At 40.8% G+C, this 18,596-nt stretch overlaps 1 protein-coding gene across 4 annotated transcripts in view; it reads left to right on the forward strand.

Annotated features, from left to right (window-relative positions):
- The window catches only part of kcnab2a (potassium voltage-gated channel subfamily A regulatory beta subunit 2a), a 75,185-nt gene that overhangs the window by 52,557 nt on the left and 4,032 nt on the right, over nucleotides 1-18,596 (forward strand). For all 4 annotated transcript variants that reach the window (XM_063910201.1, XM_063910203.1, XM_063910202.1 and 1 more), the window contains 12 exons: nucleotides 7,557-7,600; nucleotides 7,848-7,885; nucleotides 8,171-8,250; nucleotides 11,445-11,489; nucleotides 12,304-12,348; nucleotides 12,555-12,598; nucleotides 12,835-12,921; nucleotides 14,461-14,546; nucleotides 14,681-14,801; nucleotides 14,954-15,048; nucleotides 16,167-16,287; nucleotides 17,872-17,960. In XM_063910201.1, the coding sequence (XP_063766271.1) occupies nucleotides 7,557-7,600; nucleotides 7,848-7,885; nucleotides 8,171-8,250; nucleotides 11,445-11,489; nucleotides 12,304-12,348; nucleotides 12,555-12,598; nucleotides 12,835-12,921; nucleotides 14,461-14,546; nucleotides 14,681-14,801; nucleotides 14,954-15,048; nucleotides 16,167-16,287; nucleotides 17,872-17,960 (895 nt within the window). The remainder of the gene's footprint in view (nucleotides 1-7,556; nucleotides 7,601-7,847; nucleotides 7,886-8,170; nucleotides 8,251-11,444; nucleotides 11,490-12,303; nucleotides 12,349-12,554; nucleotides 12,599-12,834; nucleotides 12,922-14,460; nucleotides 14,547-14,680; nucleotides 14,802-14,953; nucleotides 15,049-16,166; nucleotides 16,288-17,871; nucleotides 17,961-18,596) is intronic.

Below are 18,596 nucleotides of genomic sequence, written 5' to 3' on the forward strand. Positions count from 1 at the left end.
TCAGGACTGAATTAATGATGCACACCAAATGGCTTATGATTATGTAAAGCAGTCTTGCTCAGGGAACGGAAAAATATCTGTGGGATTGGGAAAGCAGTTCAGGTAGGAAGTCAATCCTGTAAAGCCTTTGCTTTTCAAAGTCCGGTTATCAGCTCTTCTCTCAAGCAGTCACCTGAGTCACCTTTACAAGAACCACTTTTACTGCTCAGGCGTGGCAAATAAAATTCTGCAAAGTAATGCTGAGGTGAATAAGTTTTGATCCGGATCACTTTTTGGTTGCACTGCCACTTTTATACATTGTGCAGACTAAACATATGAGCTTATAATAAACTGCTGTGGAAAACACTTTTATTTAGGTTTTTTTGTCAACGTATTGTTCTCGCTCTCATAGCTTGTTTTGCAACCCTTCAACACTTCTGCTGCGTTGCACTCAGTATTGTTTACTGCAGTGGTCATGTAAATCCGAGCTGACTCATCTTCTCTCCTGGTGTAAATCCACAAGTAACTTGCCTTAGCCCAGACTGTCATGAGGATTCTTAACATCTCTGGACTTCCACTTTTAGTGTAAAGTTGTCAGTGAATCACAGCCACAGTAAATAGCTACTGGCAGTGTTGTGTAAGCGGATGGCATTTAAATCCCCTCCACTGTTTTGTGTGAACTTGTATCATGATAAATCACAGAGATATGACGCTACTTGAAAGACCGTCTTAACTGTTCTTTTTTATTTAGTGCACCTTAAAGTGACTTGATGTAACCAATGGCAGAATTTATTCAGATTGAAATAGGAGGAGACTGCCAGCGATTTTACACCATAATGGGAAATCTTTAACATAGTGCACTGAGCTTTTACTCATTAACTACCCTTATTGTAGTATTGTATTATAATTGCAGAAGGGAGATGAAACTGTTCATAGTTAAATGTGGGCTTGTCATTGTCCTTGAACAGGCATTCTTTAAGGAAGATAAAGCGGAGCATCCTTTCCTATATTTTGTAACACAAATGCAAAAGCATGCATGGCTGAGTATTTTGGTGACAAAAGCTGTGGGTGTGAGATTTAGGGCGTCATAAGTGTGGGTGCATGCTGGGACGTTTCCCTGCATTCTGAGGGCTCTTCATCATGGAGCCAGATTTCCACAGCCTGCACCCCCCCCTTGAAATATGAATCATAAATAGACCGTGATAGTTGAGCAGAACACGCATGCAGGAGTACACTTTGGCCACTCTGATGTAAATACTTACACTCATCCACTGAACATTTCAGGCCTACAGTATAGCCACTTAGTGACTTAAATGTGCATCAAAAATAAAATTACCATCTGTTTGCACTGGGCGTTTGGAGAGAAATTGCCAAACGGTGGGATGGTTGATTTACGGATGCAGGCTTGTGTTTCACTGTATGCGCGGAGGTTTTGCCTGTGTTGTTGTATCAGAAAGCGAGTGTGCTAGGGGGGTGTCGTGGGATATTTTGATGCTTTTAAGCATATCTGTATGTGAGAGACACACTTGTGTTATGGTTGAAGGAGAAAATGAAGACAGCTGTTATTTCTTTACCTCACTGATAAAGTTTAATTGGAGCCAGCATGTGTGTTTGTGTGTCTTACCACTCATTTCTCTCTGCTTGTTATTTTCTCAAATGCTTTAAGAATAGCCTAGATTTATTAATTTGGTTTTGCACTGTCAAGAGGCAAGTCCTTTTTTACTAATCTGTCAGTTTATACTGTTTTTAGAATTTGAATGCAGGAATTTAACTTAGTTTAAGCCCAAAGATCACAACATATTTCCATAATAATGTGTCCAAAAGCGCTGTGTGAAGGTATTATATTTGTAAAGCTGCCACAATAGTAGACTGTTATTCTGCAAACACTAAGGACATGGGTGCATATGTACAAATAAGACAAATATCAACAGACTTGTTTGGACCATGGCATTTGTGTTTAGCTTTTCTTTCTGCATGAGAAGCATTTGAACTGCATGTTATGTAATGTGGGATTGAGGAAAAGCACAAAGTGAGGCTGTACTGCAGCAGGAGGCCGGAGCTTTAGCTTACTACAGAAAATAATAAGAGTGCAGGCCAGCAGGAGAAAATCCCATTTACCCTGCAGCTTCATGCTTAGTCATGTGTATTATGAATATTTAACCTCAACATTTTTTTAATTAGGCAGATGGCACCAGACAGTTTGCCCTAAATCAATACAGTGGCAAACGCAATCTCCTTTTCATCAGCAAGATGGTCTCTGACATGCCGGTTAGAGCTAAATAGTACAGTTGAGATTTTTATGATGATTACATCTACTTAAGTTATTTGTGATTAGGGCTGCAACAAACAACATCTTCAAGTGTCTTGTTTTTTTTTCATCCAGCAGTCCAAAATCCTAAGGCATTCATTGTACAATCATAGAAGATGAAATCAAAATTATTCAAACGTAACAAGCTGGAACCTGAGTACTTAATAGTCAGATAACAGTTAATGAATGTGCTGATTCATTGTCTCGTCAATCAATTAATCAACTAATTGTTGCATCTCTCTTCAGAATTTTGTTCTTCTGCTTTCTATTGAAGTTCACTTGGTCAATTAAAAACGGCCAAATTTAGATTTTTAAAATGCATTTTATCTGTAGAATATACTCTATCACTAGCATGTCAGGATGTTGGACCACAGCTCAGTGTGACATTAAAGAAACGATATACAAGAACCAATGCTGAGACTTGCAATGCCCCGGGTTATAGTTAATGTCTCCCTCCATCCTCTCCAGCAAAGAGCAGAAGATGTTTCCCTCGCTGTGGGCACTGTCAGATTTATCCACAGCCCCTGAAAACACTCTAGTTATAAGGAAAACAAATAGAGCCTCAGGAAAACCCTCTGAGACAACAATCTGTTCATATAGTTAAATAAATAAACCGCCAACACTGACAACTGTCTTGAAGTGCTTCAATACGTAGAAATTAAATAACATTTGACATGTTCTTAGCCTGCTGTCAGATATAGTGCCGCAAGCAAAGACCAGTATACACGCTATCACCGAGCGTGTGTTCACATAAAGGCTTCAATGGGACAAAACAGACCATTGAGTCACTTCCGGTGAGAACAAAAGGACCGCAGGGTTCCTCACACTAAGGAGATATCATCTTTAAAACAGGAAATAAACAATTAAACTAGTATAGAGGTGGAACTTGGATAAAAAATGAATGTAAATAATACGCGTGGCAGGTTTTTTGGTGCCTATACCAAAACATTTTACTGGCAAAAATCCACCTTCAAGCATCTCCAAACCTCTAAGTTGTCGCTCAGGGTTTCCAGGCAACCAGTGTAGACAAGGGGGTTTAATATATTTATTAGTTCTCTTTAGAGGCGCTGGAGGACCAATTTTCGGACTCTATTTTGAACAGTTTCCTCCTGTTTTCAGTCTTATTGCTGAGCTAAACTAACTGTTTCTTTCTCCATCAATTATAGAGCCGTGGAAAAAATTAAGAGACCACTCCAATTTTTTCTTAAATCTTTATCTCTACATGTATGGCAGCCATTCCAGTGTCTGTCGAATTCCAAAACAGAGAAAAATTGCCAGGAGTTTATAGAATACAATAAAAAAAACAAAAAAACATTTAACTCAAAAGATGTACCTATAAAAAATAAAACAAGAGAAACTGATAATGCTGAAGTGGTCTCTTAATTTTTTCCACGGCTGTATGCCTTTGCAAATACTGATTAGCACAGGTCAAACTATTCCTTTTAAGACATCTGGTTAACTTAGAACAGTCTTTATCCATTAACTTAACTCACCCCGGAAGTCCAATTTTTTGGGCTTAAATTGAAAAACATTTTTTCAGAGTAACAAAAAAAAGTTGATCTGCCAGAAGCGAACACTTTCATGGTAGAAAGTTATTTTGAATTCAGAAAGATTTATTTAGGAATATTAAAGAAAGTTGGCGTGAATTTGGACAAACTCTTCCTTTTTTCAGGTGATGTGTACGAGCAGCTTTTGTTACATCAACCTGATAGGAAGAGGAAACCTGCAGCCAACACGGGATGTGACATTCCGTCTGAGCGTTTTACTGAATTTGAAGCCGCGTGTTAGGTAGTATTAATAGTTGCGCAGTAAACATATCTCTCAACACGTTCCTCTTTACAGCACTGTGACCTTGTTTCCTCATTCATCACCCTGTCCTGTCCTGTCTCTCCTGTCCGCTGACTTCACATTGACTTCAAACCATCTCTCCCACCCAGTCTGCCGACTCCATACCTACAGTCAAAATTGGTGTATATCTGCTCCTATGTGAATATCTATCCCTTAAACCTATAAACCATCAGTTTAAAACCTTATAGGCGTGATGACGTGTGTAAAATGTATTTGCTGTGGCCTTCCAGGTGGCCATATTTATTTCTTTATTGCTGATTGGAAAGTTAGAGTTCGATGTTGTGTGACAATACTTGCTCTGACCTTCATCTCTGTTTATATGTCATAGTGATTCCATTAACACCTTACAATACACTGTTTGTCATTAGTATTTGTGAAAGATGGGCATCTTTCTCTTATTTTGGTCAGTTAAAAATACTATAAGATATTCTCTTTCATCCCAAGGTGTGGAAAGTTTGTATGCGGAAATTGACATGGTAAATGTATTAAGTAACTCTTGGCAAGATATATACATAGACACATTTCCTTCAAATACAATAACCCAATAATCAACTTTCCAGTAATCAATTATATATGACTGAAAGAACCTGACCTCTGATATGTCCTGCCTCATGTTGACCTTAACGGAAAAAAAAACCTCTACTATTTCCACAGGCCAGCTGCCAAAGTCAGAGCCGAATGATTAACTTAGACCAGCAGGATTCATTGTGTCAAGCTGAAGTGAAATGTGGCTTGTGTGCAAACAAGCCCTAAATAGATCAAGACCAAGCCACCCATAATCAATAAACTCACATACCAAAGTAAGGTTACCTAGTAATCCCAAGTAAACAACTGGACTGGACATGTGCTACGGTCATTTCCTGTCTCATCAGGCTTTGTCCCTGCGGCTGCTTTGGTGTTGTGGTCCTGCATTTTGCCTGTCTCCTTCATTATCATTGGGGGTGTGAGAGATGACTTTACTGTTGTGGTTCATGTCTGCTGAGGCTAAGCGGGAACCTGACCCCTGCCTGCTTCAGGCTGGCCGAGGGTCATTGCAGCAATGCACCATTCAAGGCCAGTCTAGTAAAATATTGAACACAACAATGTGCTGACAAAATGGACCTTCCACAATGAGAACAATGGCAAGGTCAGAGCTCTGTATTCTGATATCCTGCTTACCTATATTTAGGTGTAGTGTTTGAATGCAATGGTACTGTGTGTGCAGTGTTCATGTTTAAAGCGTGCTTATGCAACACTGACACAGTCACGCAGCGAAAAATGCTGCAACACTAAAGCATGTGTGTAGTTTGATAAGTTTATCAGATTAGACAGGTTTGATATGCATCTCTTTTTGTGAACATGCAAGTGCAGCATGTATTAACACTGAGCAACACTAATTTACTTAATCACATATAAACATCTAAATCTGAAGCAGCTTCATTCTTGGAAGAGACTCAGACTCACTGTACACTCTACTAAAGACTGCACCGAAGCAGATCTTTGGGCGTCTGATCCAGCATCCAGCAGTAGGACGGGCTGAAGGTATTACATCATCACTCCTTAATATTCTCTGTAAATATATCTGTGAGGAGCCTAGATGCCAAACTGTAACTAAATCCAACTATATGCTGCTGTTAATGAACATTTCAAGTGTGAGTTGTCTGACTGAATTGTTTGTGACAGCAAGCAGCACTGCCCCCCCCCAGGGGGTATTTCACTCACGCAATTAAGAGGCAGTTGATTGTAGATCTGCTGCAGTTCTTAGCCAGAAGGGACTTGTGTTAACCTTGTCACTGCAGTAATTGCACGTGTTCCCACTGGATTCTCTTATCCTCCTCTCATCTCCCTCGTGACTTTGTTTGCTCATAAGTGAGCAGGGTCCTATACGAGACGTCATCGTGCCCTCGGAGTCAAACTGTAACACGATTACAGACCTCACTAACCAAATCTGATCCTTTTAATGTGATGCTTTGTTGGGAATAGGTTTGACCCAAATGCGGTACTTTCAAAATAAACAAACCTGATAGAATTTCAGTACTTTTCAGTGTCACGCTATCTCACTGAAACCTCTTTGGGTTGATTTTTTTGTCTGTGATTTTGAAATCTAGAGTCAGGAAAAAGACTCTACTAGCATCCGTGGTGGTTCAGTGAAGTAAGAGTGGAACTGATGATGCTGGATGATGAGTTGAACATTTAACTGGATTAGCTCTTCATAAAAAGAAGGTGTACAGAAATACATCAAAAAGATTCCTAAAGCATTGCGAGATTCTTTTTTGGTTACACTACAACAAGACTGCAGTCCACTTAGCCTACTAACAGATGGAGATTTGCATATTTATTTAAAAAAAGGTTTAGTCAGATTTTTTGGACTCGGTGTTCAGACCACGTTGAATGAAATGTTTTGTAAGTCACAGCAGCAATTCAGCAATCTTACCATTCCTTCACAGAACACCCACACACATACATGTTCACAAGCACAGTCATATAACACACACATGTTCACACACACTTATCCTTCATCACCCTTTGTAGTTGTTTTTTTTATTTCAACTTTACTTCCATACAGGCGGTCTTATAAAAAAGTATTAGATATCCTCCCACTCGCTCACTATGACTCCTGCACATGTTACATCATCTCTTATGCCGCATTTCTTTTATCTCTTTACGCTGCCAACTTATCTATTAAAGAAGGTTGACCAGAAGTAGCACACTTCAGTTATACGTTTACTCATTTCTTAGATCTGTGATATCTGAGGAAACACTTACGGTCTGAATATCAATCCAAATTCCTCCTGAATTAAAAAAAAAAAAAAATCAGTTTTCTTTTTGAGTTGCCATTTCATTAGGAGCCACAGATGTTTTAGGAAAGTTTCAAAGCTTGCACCAAAGAATCAAAGACCCAACCAACGCTGTGATTGTCAGCAGAGGGCTCTGTCTGCACGCTGATAGGCTCAGAGACGCCAGCTTAAGGAGCAAGTTGTTGTGAGTAGTCAAGCTTCCTCTTTGCTGCGGGGGATTTTAGTCAGATGGCGGCTGAGGAATCCTGGTGTGCTGTGAGAATTTTCACTGAATGTCATGGTGGTCCCGCTTAATACCCACTTCCTCCCCGCTTCCCTCTGACATTTCACTGCACACATACACGCATATTGTCAGAAGACGTGTCGAGTCCTACCTTACACATCCGACATACATGTGGCAGTACTGCAGAAGACGCAGACTGCCTTCAAATCCATACCACCCCTGTTTTTCTTTACAAGCTTGCATTAAAAAGACCGCCCCACATTACAGAATAGTGATGTTTATTTTTATTCATTTATGTATCAATCAGCACTCAAAGTTCAAAACGAGGCCTAAAGTCCTACTCTCATAGCCACTGAAATATCACAAATCACTGCCACCTCCGTGCTGCATAATGTGAATTTAATTCTCTCTGTTTTGACAGAAACCTTGGGAAGTCGGGCCTGCGGGTGTCCTGCCTTGGATTAGGTAAGAATATTTTGGATGTTGACACACACTGAGAAGCTTGCTGCATAACCAAATACTTCAACAGATTTGTGAGGGGCGTTCATTCATTCAGCACATTCAGTGGAACGTTCCAGAGTCTTTGCAGTAATGGCTTGTTTCCTTACACCTTTTGCAGAGCATATACTATTACTGTTCACTTGCTCTTCTGTGTGCACATGTGATTATGTACTTACACACTGACCCCCCCACTCCCTGTCGACCTCTGTAGGAACATGGGTGACATTCGGCGGACAGATAACAGATGAGGTGAGAGCAGATGGATTTTGTCATCCTCAATCAGTCAAAGCTGGAATGGAAACCCTCCACATGATCTGGCATATCCTTCGTTGCTCAAGAAGCCTATTTTTACTTATAGTTAAAACGCACTGCCAGAGCGAGTCAATAGCCAGAGGATTAACACATGTTATAGGAAGGAAAGCTTTACAGCCTTCTTTTAGTCTTGTAAACGAAGTTTAATAATTAAACCGTTCTTACACTTCATATTGGTGGTATCTCACCCCATAATTTCCTTCTCCCCTGGTCTCTCAACAGATGGCAGAGCAGCTATTGACTCTGGCCTATGAAAATGGCATCAATCTGTTTGACACAGCGGAGGTATACGCTGCTGGAAAGTAAGTATGTCCTGTCCCGCAGGTCACATAGCAACAAAATGGAATGGACTGCCCACACCAAACATGCTAATGAAAACAAAATATCTACTCATGTGAGCATTCATACAAATCATTTCCATCAAATCTTTCTAAAAGGAAGTGCTTTGGAATCTCCCTTCAAAAACTGTACAGCAATGTTTCTTTTTTGGAAACAAAGTCCTTGTTATATCCACAATTCACACACTCACTGTCAAAAGTTGTCATAGTGACTATTCATCTTGAGAAAAGTAGTTCCATTGACCTATTAACGGGCACAGTGAATCAGTGTCTCTGTCCTTGAATTTCGACGTAGAATTAAGGTTTATTTTCATCAACACTATGTGATAGTTGCATTCATGACGGTTCAGACATTCATAGTCTCTGTGTATATTTACAGGACAGCCACTGTTGATATTTTTAACCTCGGAAAGCCGCCTTGCACTGCCTTATTGCTGCATGTAGTGATGGTTTATTTTCCAACATGGATTAATCTGGCTTTGTAGTAACTTGGGTGCTTTGAAATAATCTAAGGGATTATCCTTTGCAAACAGTATCTCTGATTAACAGGAGCAAGTCATATTTTAATCCTTCCAAGAATAGCCTAGTTTTGCTATTATGTTTGGGTAGAAGCGTCAGAGTGTCGCGCGAAAGAAAATTAAAAGAAAACAAAAAGACAATCATGCAGTAAGTCTTAGGGTTTTTCTCATCAAATGCTCCAGCAGCTGCTGTGTGCTAAATGTCATCAGTACATGCTTTATTGTTCGGGGGTGGGGTTTCATCAACATGTTTGCCTTACTGGTGGTTCAGAAAAACTCTGACACAGAAGTTTTACCACCTGTGACTTTGATCATCGCGCGTCAATAAAACAGACCACAGTTTGACAGAAAGGACAAATCCGTTAGACACGTGCAAATGTTTGCGGCAGCATGTCACACAGCTCCGTCCGTATGTGTTGCACAGGTGCTAATCCTGACAGCTTCCATTGCTGAGGAGCTTATATTACACACAAACCCGGGAGTAAATCAAATCACACAAGAATTTACACCTCAGAATACAAAAAAAAAAGAAGCTTTCACATGAAGTCTCACTGATGTTCCTTCAGCAGTCAGAGAACCTGAAGCGGTGCTGGTGGTTCTGCAGTCAGTGGCTGTAATGTTGGTGCTGTGTCCCGAGTGTGGACAGATAAACAGGGTCTGTAAGCTGTGCACACACTTCTCCTTTGGCTGATGCACAGCACATGGCAGTTGGCTGTTGCCATGTTTGTTCTGGCTTTGCCCTACACAACAGAGAAACTGTCACTAAATAAACATTCAGCACATACACATGTTTATATATTGATTGGGATTATAAACCAGCGTATCCATTTCAATATGCAGTATGTTGTGTTTCTCAGAAATATAAATAAAATATGTAATTGCAGAAACAAACATGTTTCCCGCTGAGCTGCCGTTATCAGCAAAGACATATGGCGTGAAAGCATTTAAAGTATGCGACTAATTGGCAGAACAGAATTTCCTTCTTCAGTTCTTTTAAGGCTTAGACATTTCGACTAGATGCATATTAATTGCATGATATTGTGTGAAACCAGTGACAAATTGGATGCCTAATTCCATAGGAATCTGAAAGTAATAAAGTGTATAGTAAATGCATGAATAATGCAGCATTATGTCATTGGTTTCTGCCTTCAGTCATAACATCTACTCGGCGCTGGAATAAATAGCTAATTAATGGGTGGATACGGCAAGTCAACCTGCTTAAGGCACACTGTACCTTATGTTTGGGCTCTCAAATTACTCACATTTCAGAAGGCCAACACACTGCACTGTGTGGCAGTTTGCCAGAGAAACACATACACATGTGCACACAAACGCACATTACTGCTCTCAGGGGAGCGCTTGAGTGCTCTTGGTTAAAAAAATGTTGGGGCCCAGCTGGCAGGGTCTGAAACAGCTGGTAATTGTTCAGCACCTACTTTTCTCCTGCTGCTAAAAAAACACACAAAGTTTTCATACTATAGCAAATATATTAACAATTTTATCATTTTAAAACGGTTATGCCCTCGCAACTTCAAAGGAACTATTAGAGCCAACTGTCTTTGAATCTAACTCCAGGGCAACTTGCCCGCTAACCATACCAGGGTTGCAACTAACAATAATATTATTTTAGATCATTTTCCCAATGAACTGTTTACATTACATTAAATGTCACCTGACAGATGCTTTTATCCAAAGCAACTTGCATACATTCCATACTGTGGACAATCCCCACAGGAGCAATTTGGGTGTCTTACCCAGGGACACAACGACGTGCTGACTGCAGTAGACTTGAACCTCCCTCCCATGATCTGTAGATCAGCACACTTTCCCACTGCACCACAGCCATCGTTTATTTTGAAAAACGTGACAAACTTTTGTTTTCTGGACAAGGCGGAGGGGTTTTGGTTAGCTGACAGAAGAGAATGTTTGGAAGATCTGTTAAAAAAAAGAAAATATTAACTACTTGTTGAAATAGGTGGCAGGATTAGCCTTCAAATTGTGTTATCTAGCAGTCCATTCAGCATTTAAGACAACACAAGTCACTAACATGATCGTATTTCAGTCTGATATACGATAGTTAGGCTGACTGATAAATTACCATCTGATTACCAGAACCACAAATTATACTGTCTCCGCACTTAACAAAGACACACCCCCACTAGCAAGAGCACCAACAGATCATAGGTGATATAAATGGTAGTCCTTCCACACTTCTGACAACAAAAAATAAACATTTATTTGAAAACTGCAGCTGGCTTTATTATTCAGTGCACCCAAAATGAACCCTCTTACGGAGAACCTAAATACATTTTATGAGACTGTGCTTAAAGGTGTGTCTCGTTATTTATCGTAGTTAGGCGGCTGGAAGGACTGACATGTTTCAGCCCAGCTCACATGCCCACATCCCACATGTTGATATTAATGTCACTCATTAGCACCCTGCGGAGTGACATACTGGTGGCCATTCACACACACACACACACACACACACACACACACACCCTTTATGCATTATACAGTATGTTTGCCAAGTTCGACTGCTGTCTTTCATTTAAAATCATCCCTCAAGACAGTCAGGATTAAACGCTCTTTTCATTTGAAAACTATCTTTATTCAATCGTCTCTCTGTCTGCTTCACAGGGCAGAGGTGGTGCTCGGAAACATCATAAAAAAGAAAGGATGGAGGTATGAGACACACTCGTATTGAGTTGGTTTTTTTCTATTAATTTCCGTTCCAGCCAGCCTCCCTAATCTCATATCATCCCCTTCCTTGAAACTGTAAGGTAAGAAGATGAAAGATTAATGCGGGAAGCCTTGCCATGCCCACTCTCCTGTGTCCCTCTTCAAAGAAGCTGAATAATGGATGAACTTTTAGTGCCTTGTCCTCTACCTTTTCCGTCCTGGATTGACATTTGTATAGAGCTCTGCAAAGTTATATACCTACCAACGCTCATTAGTTGCCAAGTTCTGGCACATTCGCATTTATTGTGGGAGATGGGTGTGTGTGACACTGATAGAATGGAAAGAAATGTATGATTGCCTAAAGGAGGTGTCAGAGCTATTCATCCCGGCTGTTTAATACATGTAATATAAGGAGGGCAGCATAGTCCTGCTTGGCTAAATAGCAAAGCTAATGTTAGCTAAGCAAGCTAGGTTCCATTAAGTTACATAATGATGCTTACACTCTCTATTCAGAAAAAAATACTAGAGGGCAAAGACACATTTTCAATCTAATCATGATGTGTTCAAATGTAATCTTGTTAAATGTATGTTTTGCTAAGAAATGTATAAATACAGTTCAAGGAGATGTTTTCACAGTAATATAAAATGTATATTACAGGGGGAAGTACACGTATATTTTTTGGGGTTTATGTTTTGTACTGTGGTATCTAATATTGAGGAATTACGTCGGATTGGATAAGGCTTATGCTATAATTTTGAGTTAGGGTGTAACTGGCACACAGATGTAACAGATGTGATCCCTTGTTTTCTTTTTCAGACGTTCAAGTCTTGTGATAACAACAAAAATCTTCTGGGGTGGAAAGTAAGTTTCATATGGCTGTGTCTTTGACTCAAATGTGAAACGATCTTCCTGTATCATTTTTTTTGTTATGGCTGTTGCTCCCGGTAATGGGATAATGTTTCATCCAAACGAATCGGTTTTCTGGTCCTATCTCTAATATTGTTTCATGGCAGAGGGGACAGGTCCAGTCATATTAAAAGTATTTGTTTGTATTTGTTCTTCTTTAGAGCGGAGACTGAAAGAGGTTTATCTCGAAAACACATTATAGAAGGTAAGCAGCAGCGCCACAGGTTTTTGGGTTAAATGCTGACAACAAAATACTTTTTAATTAGCTGTTTGTCTTAAAGGGATAATGGCTGCTTTGTACACAATGTACACACTCTGTGGGTTGCCAACAAAACTTTTTCATACAAGTAATGATTAAAGAAACCTCTCCTTTATTTGTCTGTCAGTATCGTGGCAGACCAGAGGTTCACTACTACTCTACTAACTGTTGATTATTTCCAGGTTTAAAAGCCTCTCTAGAAAGACTGCAGCTAGACTATGTGGATGTGGTTTTCGCAAACAGACCGGACCCTAATACACCTATGGAAGGTAATGTTTCTATTGTCTCCACTTTATCCTTAACTGGGTGTTGAATCATCACATATTTTTTGTTTCCACAGATGCGTCCTTATGTTTTGTAATATACACATTGAAATACCCCTCTTCTCTGTCTCTATGACTACTGCAATGCAAAGACTCACAAACCTCTTGTAACTGAAATATCTATTTTTAAATGCTGCATGTTGTCCTGGTGCATCCACCTCCACAGTCAGAATGAGTGTAGATACTGATGCTGCAGACCTTTAAATGGCAGAGTGCTAACTGTGTGTGGGCTCAGCTGGTCACACAAGATGCCTTTGCTCCTGAGTCAGAGTTCCCCCTTTGGGTTACAGAGATCGGTCAGAGGTCGTCTTCCTGCCTCCACTTTGATGCTTCACTGCCCTCGACTCTTTCGCAATGCTTTAGCATCTGATAAGTCAGAAGCAGTTGATGTTGTTTGATTTAAAAGTCAAGGCAATTCTTTTGCTCATCTGCCCTTTAAAGACTGCACACAATTTGCATTGACAGCTTTGCCTCCATTTATTTAAAACCACAGTAGCTGGACCATCTGGTGAGTTTTATTCTGGCAGTAGTTAAAGGGTAGTGTGTGCGGGTTGAAGAAGTGGTGACCTGCTGTTCTGTCAGTTTACAGAGAAACCCTCTTAAGCCAAGTGCCCACTAGATGAAAGCAGGGCTGATTGGGTTGTCGGAGAGACTTTTAGAAACACTGCATCAGCAAGGTGAACAGATGGGCGGGTGGAGGGTTATTTAGGGACAAAACGTATTACATTCTGGTGCTCTCGATGTTCTGTGGGAAATTCTTCTTGTTATCAAACATGCTTCAAGTTTTGCCTTTATACTCGAGAAGAAGACGGAAATTAAAGCCAGGTTATGTGATGTGTGATCATTCGCTGTCTCACAGGGTCAGATAAGGCTGTAAAATGAAACTCCTGTCTGATGTCCTTCAATAAAATATAGTGAGAGTGAAAAAAAAACATCAGAATAGTTCAGTCAGCACAATCCTTGTCATACAGACCTTTTTCATTTTACAGAACCAAACCCCCTTTTTTTTTAAACCCTCTCTGTTGCAAAATACACAAATTGTATAAATTGTGAACTTCATGAACACGCCTTGTCAATTAACCATCTTACCATCATAGTCATCATTATGTCACTGGGCTCCTCTTCTGTTGCCGTGTAGCATGACGTAGATAAAAACAAATCTTTCTACACTAATGCCATTCAAGTGTGCCGTGTTATGAATAGCTGTCATCCTCATCTGAATAAACTGCTCACCACCCTGATTAACATAATCGGTCTCCTACTTCTCTGCTGAATGGCCTAGCTAATTTGGATTGCAAATTATATCAAATACTCAAATTATAATATTACAGAACAAGCGGCTCAGATACTCATGTAGCAGGCTTGAAGACATCTCTGATTCATATGTTTAAGAAGAAGAGCAGCGGAAATTCATTTCTACAAGCACAACAGTGTGACTCCAGCGTTGATGGTGTTGTTTACATGTTTTTGTATTTTTACTTCCAGAAACGGTTCGAGCAATGACCCATGTGATAAACCAGGGCATGGCCATGTACTGGGGAACATCGCGCTGGAGCCCGATGGAGATAATGGTGAGACAAAAAGGTCAAATATAATCAGGGATACTCAGGGCGGATTATAATTCCCTGACCTTGCTGTATCCTACCTGTTTCTGGTTCTTTATCGTATATGAGCTTAATGTATTGTTTTTCCTTCTTTCCTTCAGGAAGCGTATTCTGTGGCGCGACAATTCAACCAGATTCCTCCCATCTGTGAGCAGGCTGAGTACCACATGTTCCAGAGAGAGAAGGTGGAGGTGCAGCTACCTGAGCTCTTCCATAAGATAGGTGAGCAGGAATAGTCTTTAGTTCAGGTCTGCCAGATGTTAGGTGACCATATTTTGGGCACATATTGTATACAAGCAATGCAGAGTCTTAATTTCCAATTTGCACAGAAAGTATTACCCGGTGTCACGATGATCACATGTCTTTCTCCTCAGGTGTGGGGGCCATGACGTGGTCGCCTCTGGCCTGTGGGATCATCTCAGGGAAATATGACGGCAGGGTGCCTCCCTACTCACGGGCGTCTCTGAAGGTAGACAAATGTCGCTGTGTGTTTTATGTCTCTTCCCGCTCGGATCCTCTGCACTGGTGTCACTGTTCTGTGTCTCCCTACTGCTCTGTTTGCTTATTGTGTGTGTTGTGTCTTTCAGGTTCTGTAACTCTGCACACTCACATGTCTGTGTTTTCAGTGCCATGGTTGACGCCATGCACTGTGCTCCTCTCCCCAAGCAGTGCTGTTCATCACCGCTTGCACACACCATTCATGACATAAACACTTAAACATATAAAACAAAACGGGGTTGTGAAATAGTTTGTTTTTAATCTGAGACAAGCATTTGTTTTTATTCTACAATTGAATATTCAATTGGTGATGAATCATGAAGTAATTCCTGTTATTCCAAGAGACTTTTTAAGCATAAAGGAACCTAACAGACATTACAATGACAAGGAGCACCGGACTAATGATTTCATTCAGTTAACACAAACCAAGCAGAATATTCTTCTTTAAAGTACTACCTTTTATAAATAAATAAAACAACTACATTTTGAGATGTATAATTTCAACAGTAGAGTAAGTGTTGAGTCAGAGAAAACTCTACCTCTGTATTTCTCAGAAGCAAACTGACTCAATGCAACGATGTGTGTGTGTGTGTGTGTGTGTGTAGTCAGTGGATGTTGTGTTTCTGTGGTTTGTATGTCAGTGACTGTCAAGTAGAGGTAGTAGCTCTGTGTTGGTGTTGTGCAGTACTTTTAGTGACTTGTGTGGAATGTGCATTCTCCTGTCTGGTTCAGTGTTGCTTGTGGTTTGTGGTGTGTAGGCTCTTTGATCATTCTAACTGGTTTACTTATTTTAATAATGGTATAATTTCTGATCCTTGTTTCTCTTCTTGGAAAGATTACTGTTTGACTCCATTGGATATAATCTTCAGTAAATTCCAGGAGTAGTCAGTTAAATGCTTAACTCTCATATTTGTAACTTTGTAAGATAGTATTTTAAGCATAGCTCTAGGTGTGTTTCCCTGACTGAGGCCTAGATAGCGTGAGACAGAGTCACATGTTTAAAAACAGGCCCTGCTGACACAGGAGCTGCGGGGCAGCGGTGTGTGAGCAGGGCTGTGTTTTTGAGCAGGTGTGCTGTGTTTTCAACAGGGTTACCAGTGGTTGAAGGACAAGATCTTGAGCGAGGAGGGCCGGCGTCAGCAGGCGAAGTTGAAAGAGCTGCAGGCAATCGCGGAGCGGCTGGGCTGCACACTGCCCCAACTCGCCATCGGTACGCAGATACACTCTGCCGCTCTCTCTCTTTCTGTCTGTCTGTCCGTCCCTCTGCCTCGGGCGGGCCGAGGTCAACGCCTCTCTGGCAGATGTCTGGTTTGTTTGTCGCTGTGTTGTCACGTATGTGTGTCTGCCTTAACAGCTGTTCTTAAAAAACAGGCGTAAATGAGAAAAAGTGATTATGAAGGGAATTAAGAATGAGCACAATAAGGTAAATAGACTAAACTAAAATTCAACTTTGACATTTCTCATTGTGTTCCAGTGACCAATATTAATTCAGTATCTTATACTAAAAAGAATCCTGCCCCCCCTTTAATGCATAAGACAGTAATGTTCACATCAACATAAGGAATGCCAACATGTTTAGTGTATACATTCGCAGATCTGTGGTGTTAACAAGTATTTAACAGTTAACAGGGTCAGCATTAAAATAACAACCCAGACATAAATCCAGCCAATGACCGATATGGATTCACTGCCCTTCAGGAAAATGAGAATGTGCAAACCCTCAAAGATGTCGACTCCTTCGAGGGCTGTTAAAGCGCCAGCCGTTAGCAACCCAGGAAAGTAAATCTGGGACTTCCTCTCCAATCTCGGCGCAGATCCTGGCAGATTCTTCACCCTCGCAGTAATGCAGTGTCATAGATTAGGTTACACGGGCCATTAGCAGTCAACCTCATCTCCCCAACTACCATAAATCCTTCCAGCGCTCCTGAAGGCACCACAGGAGATTTATGTCCATCATGCCGTTCTCTAGACCACTGTGGCACTCCAGAATTGAATAAGACTATATAACAATGATGGACTCCTTCCTGCCTCGGCTTCATACTGAGGCCTGGTGCTGCTGGATCAGGAAAATCAGGCGGTAATTAATACCATTAGTATTAGATGCTGTGTTATCTGTGACCTGAGGGAAGGTCAATCCAAGGCCTGGGTGTCATTTTAGCCCAGATTTTCACGCCGGTTGAGGATTTGCGTATAATTATAATTCTACTATTTTTACAGCTAAATTCCTCATCCCTTTTTCCTGTAATCTTCTTACCAGTGTTTTTTTCAGAAACACAAAACCATGCAGTCGTTTTTGCTTAACACAGCTCCCAATATTAATCACACCAACCAGAGAGGAGGCTTTTGTGTCAGTTCTTCCTGAGAGATCACGGTATGGCGGGTAAAGGAAACATAAACAGAATATACAAAGAGAAGTTAGCTTCCTTTCAACCATCTTTAACAATGAAATGCTGCATCTTACATGTTAATCCATAATAATAAAATATCATAATGTAAATACACATCAGAACATTTGGTTGATAACACGTTTGCCTTTAAGAGTAAAGGAAGTTTTCTTGTAGTGGAGGGGGGGTGTTTTTCTACTGTGATATGTAAAAGTCTGTGTGTCTCGGTGTGATGTGAGTGCGGTTTGTTGCCAACGATTATTTTTTAATATTTCATTTGCCAACAGGAAAGCTCTTATGTTTCTTTAAACGAGTGTGTGTTGTGTGTAGTATTGTGTGTCGCTGTGGGAGAGTGTGTATGTACAAAGTTGTAGTATTGGATGTCATGGCTGTTTACTGGTCCCCTGCAGCGTGGTGCCTACGAAATGAGGGGGTGAGCTCCGTCCTTTTAGGGGCGTCCAGCACCGACCAGCTGATGGAGAACATAGGAGCAATACAGGTGAGGCCACACACGCAAGTGAGTTTGAAAACATGTTTGTTTTGCTGCAAATCAGGGGCTTATTTATGGTGGTAATATGACCTGACCCGATTCATAAGGCCCGTGTTTGTGACTTACAGTCTGTAACAGCAGCTTCCTCTCCCGGGTACGGCTCGGCCTCTTGGGCTGTTAGCTGCTGCACGCTTGGGTGCTCTACTGTACCGAGTTAATAAGGTCAGCCGAGTATCATTTGCCAGGGGGATTGGAGGCGAGCTTACGGCCACTTCTTCCTTTCCTGATAAGATGCACTCTTTTAATGGGTTTTTCAGGCCGGTGGGGGTTTACATCCTGTCCTCACATTATTTCTGGCCTGCAGTCAAAAGCATTCTTACTCTTTTATATTCTGGTGCTTTGTGTATCCTCCCGTGTGTTTGTGTGTGTGTATGTCCTGGATGTGTTCGCACTATAGGTTGTCTCTCCATCAGCACATTTGATATTTCGGTTTTGAAATGCTATGCTCACATTTCCCCAGGGCTCTGCAGTTTCCTTTTAACAGGGTCTTTTTCATCACACGCTGAAATTGCCACACTCCATTAAAAAAGAAGTCCATGAATGAAATGTATTTATTTTATCATTGTCTACATTATAGATAGAAAA

The sequence above is a fragment of the Eleginops maclovinus genome, chromosome 20, assembly GCF_036324505.1.
Source record: "Eleginops maclovinus isolate JMC-PN-2008 ecotype Puerto Natales chromosome 20, JC_Emac_rtc_rv5, whole genome shotgun sequence".
Lineage (NCBI taxonomy): Eukaryota > Metazoa > Chordata > Actinopteri > Perciformes > Eleginopidae > Eleginops > Eleginops maclovinus.